General features: G+C 38.6%; 1 protein-coding gene and 1 pseudogene across 4 annotated transcripts in view; one reads left to right on the top strand and one right to left on the bottom strand.

Moving 5' to 3' along the window:
- The window catches only part of MAP4K3 (mitogen-activated protein kinase kinase kinase kinase 3), a 174,056-nt gene that overhangs the window by 83,367 nt on the left and 80,986 nt on the right, over window positions 1–9,703 (bottom strand). For all 4 annotated transcript variants that reach the window (XM_043468396.1, XM_043468394.1, XM_043468395.1 and 1 more), the window contains exon 3: window positions 4,599–4,689. In XM_043468396.1, the coding sequence (XP_043324331.1) occupies window positions 4,599–4,689 (91 nt within the window). The remainder of the gene's footprint in view (window positions 1–4,598; window positions 4,690–9,703) is intronic.
- LOC122441599 lies at window positions 7,940–8,319 on the top strand (annotated as a pseudogene).

Here is a 9,703-nt window from a genome sequence, read left to right on the forward strand (position 1 = left end):
CTGCCAGCCTCCTCTTGTCCATGGGATTTTTCAGGCAAAAATACTGGAGTGGGTTGTCACGCCCTTCTCCAGGGGCTCTTCCTAACCCCGGGATTGAACCCCGGTCTCTCACGTCTCCTGCACTGGCAGGCAGGTTCTTTACCACTAGCGCCACCTGGAGGGCCCCACCTAGCATATCATGTTGCAATTATTTGCTCATGTTTGTTTTTTCCATTGGCTAATAAGCTCCTTAAAGGCGAGGGCTGTTTTATCTATCTTAACATCTCCAGAAATCAATACAGCACTCCAGACATGCTAAGAAATAATATAAAAACACTTTGTAAGTGGTGGTGATTTATAAGTATATTATTACTGTAAATTAAATTATGTTCAAGTACTCTGGATTTCAAAGGTTTAAAATATCTCATCATCTAAATAAAATTGTTTTTACAATTTTGGCTCTGATCTTCCAAAGGCTTATCTTTTGAGGAGCACTTGCTGTTATTCAAAGGATATGCTGGGCTAAGGAAAGCTTAGAAGCAATGTGAAGTCAAAATCATAATTTGCTTAAAAGAAGCAATAGTTAAAAGAAGCTTAAAAGAAGTTCTTCTGGGAATAAAGAATAGGCCTATAGTGATTTAAATCTGTTGTTTTATAAATATATACACAGAAATACACATATAATGTATATATATGAACCAGGACTATTTACTTTAAATTTCCAAAGAAATGTTTTATATATTCAGCTCTTACTACATAGTATGCATAATTAGGCACTCAATAAACACAGGCTTTAAAAAATTTTTTTTTAAATTTTATATTGGAGCATAGTTAATTAGTTATGCATTAGCTTCAGGTGTAGAGCACAGTGATTCAGCTATACATATATATATATTTATTTAATGAACATGAATCTGAGCAAACTCTGGGAGACAGTGGATAGGGAAGCCTGGCGTGCTTCAGTCCACAGGGTTATAAAGAATCGGACATGACTCAGTGACTGAAAAACAACAATAACAATTCTTTTTCAAATTCTTTTCCCATTTATGCTATCACGGAATACTGAGTCAAGTTCCATGTGTTTTATAGTAGGTCCTTATTGGAATAAACACAGGCTTTTAAAGATATTGAAGAGCAAATAAGGAAGGCACCACCAAGAATATTAGATTCCTGTCTTTCAGGAGGCTCAGTCTTGAGATTTCCTTGGGAAGTGATCATAGCTCACTATGATCCTGTTATAAACTATGCTTCTGAAATTAATTATATGCTGGTCATCTATTCAGTAAATTCAAGGGTTAAGTCTAATTTTCTGGAGGGGAAATTAATTAACAAACTAAATTAGTTAAATTTCCTCAATTTTTGGCCTAAATTTGTTACACTAGGCTACAATGGCAACAAGATAGAAGAAAGTCACTAAGAACAATATACATTTTGGAGGGCCTGTATCAAGTTCAAACAAACAAGTTCCTTGCCTTCTGTAAAATCATTCAGTAATGAGAAAGAATCCAAGAAGCCATGTTTCCTTGGAGACTAAATCTGCCCTTTCTGGACTATGTAATACCTACACCTAAAAGAACGCTGGCTAGGGATCTGCAAAGCCAGGTTTAAATCCCAGTGCCACAGTGAGTAGGTGGATAACCTGAGGAAGTCATTTATCCAGCACTCCATCGTCTCATCAGTAAAAAAAAGAGTGGGCTAAAGTGACAAGACCTCAGTCCCTTCCAGCTCTGACACCCTACAAGGCTAGTGATCATTATCCTATTGTCTGAATTTGGCTGGGTCTAGACTTTAACTAGGGAAGCAGGGAAGAATTTATTGAAGAAAAGAGAAAGAGAGGATTAATTGCTATTTTATATTAATACTACCATTTGCTTTCATATTACTTTCATCAGCTATACAAGTTACAGAATAAAGCTATCTACTTAAACCAATAGTACTGGGAATCCCTGGTGTTCCAGGGGCTAGGACCTCGAGCTTCCACTGCAGTGGGCATGGGTTTGGAGCTAAGACCCCACATGCCTTACCATGTGGCAAAAAGAACAAAAAAACACAACAAAACCCCCAAAACCTACCACCAACCAAACAACAAATCTCCCTAAAAAATCCCAGTATTCCTATGTCAGATCATTCAACTCTAAATGAACAGAGACTCACTTAAAATAATAATAATAATAACCTTAATTTTGTCTGTTTCATTTTGTCATTTCTGGACAGTTTTGCCCTTTGCATTCTTATATTCAGATTAAAATAAAAGTACCCTCTTTAAAAAAAATCCATCCAGTTATACACGTAACAGATATTTGCACACTTTTCTGTATGTATACTATCTTTCAATTTTAAAAGTTTACTTTTAAAAGAAGGGTAGTCAAAATATAGTCAGAATACATGTTTCCTGAAATCTAAACCGAAGTACTATTTTTGTTAGGCACAACCTCAAACTGGCTTGCTTGTAGCAAGTCTCATTCTGGTAACAAGATCAAATATTCTGCTGCTTAACCTGTGTGAGAAGGCTTCTGCCTAAGGAAGCCAGAAAGTCTAATGTCCAATTTAGTGTAACATGAGCTTGGGGGATTTTCTGGGGCAGGGCGGGGGGTAAGATGTGAAATATTGGAAGTTTATCTGGTCAGCTCTTTCACCAAGAAGTAGAAAGGCCAAGTCAAAAGTCATGTGGTCCATGAGCAGAGTATCACAAAAAGCTTCCGTAAATAATTTGAAATGAGACTGGGAACTAAATACTTGGTAGGAAACTCTCTCAAACACCTTATATGTAAAACTGGAAGAATATTTACCAGAGTAATATTGTTAACAGCACTGTTGAAAAAATCAAACAAGGCACTGACCTGATGGTATTTAAAAAATAGCTGATAGTAATAGCAATTGTACCAACAGTAGTAGTAATAGCAGTTAACATTGATCGAGCATGTTGTAACCATTGTTCTAAACACTTGTATTTACCAATTACCCTCATTTGCTATCACATCCTGTATCTGTTAACATTATCTGCATTTTAGAGATGAGCAAACAGAGGCACAGGGTAATCAGGTAATTTGCCATAAGTCACACAGTTAGTAAGTGATGGCGTCAGGATTCAACCAACCTGACTCCAGAACTCTAGACTCTCTAAACTAGCAACTGTACTCCTGTCTCTTTAGCAAAAAGACCACCCCAAGGTTGCCATGTAAATGGGTGCAGCTATCTTGGAATAACAGGTTAGACTGTGGATGGTCCCATACTTCTAGAAGACTCAGGCCATGTTTGAGAAATACTCAGTTCAATGTCTTTGGGGAAACACAGAAACTCTTAAATTGCCTATTCTTCCTTGGAGGAAGAAAACTTTGGAATACTTCTCCCAAATGAGTCTAAGCGGGGTCATTTTGTTAGAACCAACAACAGTAAAACAAATTGTTTTGAAATAATTTTAACATATTGATAGCAATCGATTATTTCTATCATGAGTTTAAAAGATTTTAAGAGACTTCTTTGAACTGATAACAGTAACTGCCTGTGCTGGGTCTGTCCATAAAATAAAAACTGATGCAGAAACGGTTGTTAGAGTATTGTCTGAACCACTCACCATTAAAACAGTTTTAACTTGGCTGTTAAAGAACCCATTCAAAATGTTTAGTAGTCACTGACCTGGGGGTAGTACCTGTCCCTATGTGAACTAAAGTCTCCATTAAACCCACCCTTCGACCTCAATGAAGGTGGGCAATCAAAGCTGTCCAAGAGTAGTTAGAATCAAGAAGAGTTGGTCCGGCTGGCTTTTCACAAGCTGGAAAGAAGAGAGGGCAGAACTGCCCAGTCTTTTCCATATGCTGTGCCTGCATCAGAAGAGGAGAAGTGTTTTGTACTTGGCTCGTAGATGGAATGGGCGCTGTAATAAGTTACATCCTTATCTTACTTACCCTACAATGTATGGGAACCAAACAGGAGTTTTTGGGTTTTTTTTTAATACCTAAGAAAACATTCTGCAATTCCCCCTTTTGGAAGGAACCTTAAAAACAATTAGGTCACAGTGTTCAACTTATAACTACATACAGAAGTGAATGAAACACAAGATTTGACCTTGAGGTCTTCGCTTATGGAATATGATCTGGGAAACCCAGCCTGGTCCTGCCAACCAAAACAAGGGGTGGGAAATTAAGTCTTTCTAAGTTCACTTTAGGACCTGGGAAAATAAGAAGCTAGTGAAATAAATATAATTCCTAGTCCTTTGGATAAAACAAAAGGAAGGGATGATACAGTACTCTGAAGATAGAAGCACAAAAGAAAAAAAAGGTTCTAATAAAAACAAGATATACTTTCTAAATTCACCCAAGACTAGAAGAAAGGGGCAAAAGAATGGTTTATTTAGATCTCTACCACAGAAAGACTAACCATAGGACTTTTTGCTTGTGAAACTACATCCAGAATTCCCAAGAGTACAACAGACATATCACAGACTGTGGTACTGGTTACAGAATTAGAGAGGTCATAAAAATTCCATTCATGTGAAAATATTGTATCTCCAAAGCATGAAGAAACATACAAAACATGGTATTTGCGCTAACTTAATTTTGTTAAATGTATTAAGTGACAGAAATCATTATTGCTCGTCATAAGGGAAACAAACAATGTACCTGAGATAGCTTCCAAAATAAGCAACAATATTTGGGTGTTTACAGTCTTTCATCATAATAATTTCTTGCTGCACAACTGCAAAGTCTTCTCCTAGAATAAAAAATAAGCATGTTGAATATTTAGTAGGTAAATTTCAAAATGTCAATTTGTTTCAAAACATAATAAATTATGCTGATATGATTTTTAATGACAACTTCAGTCCCTTCTTGACAGAAAGTAAAGTACAGTGATTAAAAGCATGAACTCTGGCCCCAGACCATGTGGATTCGGAGCCTAACTCTGTCCCTGACGAAGCCGTGTGGGCTTGGGCAAGTTACTTAATCTCTCTGTGCCAATTTCTTCCTCTGTAAAATGGGGATAAAAAATAGTAACAACCTATCTCATAGGGCTGTTGGAAGGGTTACGTCAACTAATATATGTAAAATGCTTAGAACAGTATCTGACACAGAGAAAGCACTGATAAGCATTTACTATTATTACAATTATGCCCTGGATATAATCATCAAGCAATTCACTAGAAATACATTATTTTTTCCCTTTATTAGCAAATAACATTTAATATAAGTTTACACAAAGAAGCAGTTCTTTTTCAAGTCGGGGAGGAACCTTAGACACCCAGACTATCAAACGCACCTCCACAGTTCTCTGTGTAGAGTCGAGAGGCCTTGAGCGTCACTGGGTTCCCAGGTGGTCCCCACACACAGGCCTATCCTGTATTCGAGTGCCTTGTCCCAGGTGTGCTGGGATGTGGAATGGGGTTGTATTTAAGCCCGAGCAGACTGTAAGCAAATAATCTCTCCCTTTCTACTCCTTTCCTCCTTGCCCAAATTCTTCGAAATAAGATCTGGCAATCCTATAACAATGTCACACACCATGCCTCCTGAATGAACACTTATCATAGAGAGAAAAAGAACTGCCATGAATGCAAATGTAAACCAGAGACTATGCAGAAAAAGAACATGCAGAAGTACTGACATTTAAATCAAAGCAGCTTTTTATTACTAATTCAGTTTTTAAAGCATTATATACTATGAAAAATCTGATTAAATGTGTATTAGTGGCAAAGCCAAAAAGAGGCTTCCCAAACCAGTCTAAATCATAAAAGCAACGGCGTAATGAGAAGCCCGACATTTCTGCTCTTGGCATTTTCCACCTGTAAATGTAACTGAGACCTGAAGTAGCCTAACTGTGAAACGTATGGACTCAATACCCACCTTACAGGCCCAGATACAGGGAAGAAGTAGTAGCAAAGAGACAGTATGTCAGATCTGTCATTTCTGCACTGAAATGAAAATCAAAGATCTCCAAAGGGAGAGTAGGAAATTTTTATGTCTTCAAAATTTCAAAAGAAAATCACTAAACCAGGAAGATATTCTGCTGGGTTTACTTTCCACTAGTAAGAATTCTTGATTTTCAGTATATTAAGAAAAATCCAAGATAAAAATAATAAAGCCATAATGAGATTAATACCAATTTTCAGGGATATACTAAATACTTTGAAAGCTCTAAACTTTGCTTTTTCACCTGCCTCTTGATTATCCTTTTCCCTAATCTGCTAACTGGGTTACAGGAAATCAAAGTTGAGATAAAGTGAACTCCAGGACTTTAGTTTAATGGTTAGAGGACAGCTGCTCTCTTTTGGGGGACAACCCTGAAGCTGTTAGTCATCACACAACCTCTAAGGGAGCCAGAATGATACTGATCTGCAGAAAACAGCAAGAAGAAACAAAAAAAGGGAAGAAGGGGAAAAGCATGTGACAATGTAATTAAACTTGGAAATCTCATCTGCTTTGGTCATTTTCAGATATACCTGTTCTTGATCAATAAATTTCCTGTACTGTTTAAGCCACCTTGAGCTGTAGTTTCTGTCACATCTGCAAGCATCAATGTATCGATGTCTGCGTGTCTATGTCCTCACTGGACTGTTATATCCTACAGAACAGGATGATGCTTTTATGATCTTTGTATCCCTAGCACCTAATATGTAATCAGTAATATGCTGTTGCCTGAATGAATCCATGACAGAACATAATGCCTCTATCTGAGGGCTCTAAATCAGGAACATCGGCTTTTGGTTTAATTTCATCCAGTTATTAGCATGTTTTATACAACTGTTTGCTTGCTACTCCTGTGCTATTCCTAAAACCTATGAGTGACTTTAAGTCTTCAACTGTATCTTTTCCCAGGAAATGTTGATACAAAGTGCTTCCTTTTTATCCTATTAAGTCAATTCCTGTGATTAGGACAATGGCCAAATGAAATTCAACATTTTTGCGGGGAAAAAAAATGCAAAGGAAAAAAACTCACAATTTTACTTTTAAAGGTAACTGAAAAAGGTAGATTTGAGAAAGAAAAAAAGAAAGCAGTTTATTACATTAATTAATCCAAAGGAGCCTAACAGACTTAAAGGACTTTCTTCAAAGTTCAAGAGAAATATTCCAAAGAATAAATCAACAGCCTCCCCGCCTAAATCTTAGCACACCTAACTGGATACTGCAAATTCTTTCCAATTTTGAGAGTTTAGGAGTTTTTGGTAAAATTTTCAGACATGAAAGTGAAGAATACATCTTCCAGAGGATGGCAAAAATAAAAACAAAACCTAATTGAGAAAAATAGGCAAGCCTAGAAGTAGAGATCACGACTAAACCAAGTAGGCACACAGAAAAATACAAACTAATACATGCAAAGTTCTCAGAATAAACATGACACATACTAAGTGGTAAAAAAAATGTTAACTATTTAGTAGGCTGAGGCTCCAAGGATAGCCAGATGCTAATCTCTGAAACCTGTGAATGCTACCATATATGGCAAAAAGGGTTTGCACGTGTGATTAAATTAAGGATCTTGTAAGGGGGAGATTATCCTGAATTATCTGGGTGGGCCTTCTAAGTGTAATCACAAGTGTCCTTTTAACAGGAGGCAGAGGGGATCACTGCTCCATCTTGTGGCTAAGATCAAATGTAAGAGGAGGGAGAGGGAGACTGGAATGGCAATCCATTCCAGTATTCTTGCCTAAAAAATCCCCTGGACAGAGGAGGCTGGCAGGCTACAGTCCAAAGGGTTGCAAAGAGTTGGACGCGACTGAGCGCAGCACAGAGGGAAACTTGACTATAAGAAGGCAGGGAGCAAGATGCTATGTCGCTGGCTCTGACGATGGAGGAAGAGGCCAAGAATTAACAAATGCAAGGAATGTAGCTCTAGAAGCTAGAAAAGGCAAGGAAACTGATTCTCCCTTAGAGTATTCAGAGGAAGAGCAGCCTCGTGAACACTCTGATCTGGACCCAATGAAACACACTCTGGACTTTTAAAGATTAAGAATAAATTTGTGGCCCACCGACAGCCATGGCCGGTCCTGGGGCTGTTTTCTGCTGCCTGGGTGTCTTGTCCGGAGCTGGGGCCTTAGGCTTGGCCTCCTACAAGGTGCATGGAGCCCAGTTTCCGGATGCCTACAGGAAGGAGCTCTTTGACAAGTCCAACAAACACCACTTCTTATGCAGCCTGGCCCTGTTAGCGGTAACCCTGCGCAGAAAGCCTGGGTTACTGCTAGCTTCTGGAACTATCTTACCTGCACCACTTTTTACTACCAGGCTCTGGGTGGAGACCCCAGCTTCCAGAATTTGGCTCCTGTGGGAGGGAGCCTGCTACTCTTGGGCTGGCTTGCCTTGGCTCTTTGAGCTTTCTTGTGTTTAATTTCTGTGTACTTTTTTTTTTAAGAATTGGAGAAGGGAAGGAATTAAAAGAGAAAGGCAAAAAAAGAAAAAAAAGAACAAATTTGTGCTGTTTCAAGTCATCAAGTGTGGGACTTGCAAATGTAGCCACAGGAAATTAACACATGATTACCATCAACATTACTATGGTGTGACAGAGCTGACTAGCCATTCACAAAAAATCTGCGCTCTCCCTTTCACGGTAGGGAAGTTACTGCTAGAAGGCAATCAGCCAGTCAAAAGACAATTCCCTGTCAACATGATGTGCCCAAGAGACTAGTTCTTGCCAATGGGATGTGGGCAAAAAAAAAAAAAAAAAACATGCCCTTTTCCTGCTCTTTGTTTTCCATTAGCAACTACTGAACTGTACGGTCCAGAAAGATGTGATAAAGCTGTGTCTTCTGGTCATAGTGAAGAAAAATTTTCATCCATAACTGAACATCTGCTCTAAACTATGAACATAACTTGTAATAAAAACTTCATTCAGTTCAGTCACTTCGGTCGTGTCCGACTCTGCGACCCAGGACTGTGACCCAGGCATCCTGTCCAATCACCAACTCCCAGGCTTACTCAAACTCATGGCTATTGGAGTCCGTAATGCCATCCAGCCATCTCATCCCTGTTGTCCCATTCTTCTCCTGCTTTCATTCTTTCCGAGCATTTGGGTTTTTCAAATGAGTCAGTTCTTCAACATCAGGTGGCCAACATTGAGTTTCAGCTTCAACATAGTCCTTCCAATGAATATTCAGGACTGAATATTCTTTTAGATTGACTGGTGGATCACCTGCAGTCCAAGGACTCTCAAGGAGTCTTCTCACACACAGTTCAAACATCAATTTTCCGGCACTCAGCTTTCTTTATAGTTCAATTCACATCTAACATTGACTACTGGAAAAACCAGCTTGACTAGCGGAACTTTGTGCAGAGTATGTCTCTGCTTTCATATGCTGTTAGGTGTCATAGTTTTCTTCCAAGAGAAGTGGGTCTTTTCTTTCGATGCTGCAGTCACCATCTGCAGTGATTCTGGAGCCCAGAAAACAAAGTTGCTCACTGCCATTGTTTCACCCAGGCATACGGCCATGAAAAGATGGGACGAGATTGCCATGATTTTGTTTTCTGAATTGTTGAACTTGTAAGCCAACTTTTTTTCACTTTCTTCTTTACTTTAATCAACGGTCTTTAGTTTCTTCTTGCTTTCTGCCCATAAGGGTGGTTTCTGATGCATATCTTGAATTACCAATTATTTCTCCCGGCAATCTTGATTCAGCTTGTGCTTCATCCAGCCCAGCATTTCTCATGATGTACTCTGCATTTAAGTTAAATAAGCAAGGTGATATTATACAGCCTTGATGTACTCCTTTTCCTATTTGGAACCAGTCTGTTGTTCCATGTCCAGT

This window comes from Cervus canadensis, chromosome 5 (assembly GCF_019320065.1).
Source record: "Cervus canadensis isolate Bull #8, Minnesota chromosome 5, ASM1932006v1, whole genome shotgun sequence".
NCBI classification, from domain to species: domain Eukaryota; kingdom Metazoa; phylum Chordata; class Mammalia; order Artiodactyla; family Cervidae; genus Cervus; species Cervus canadensis.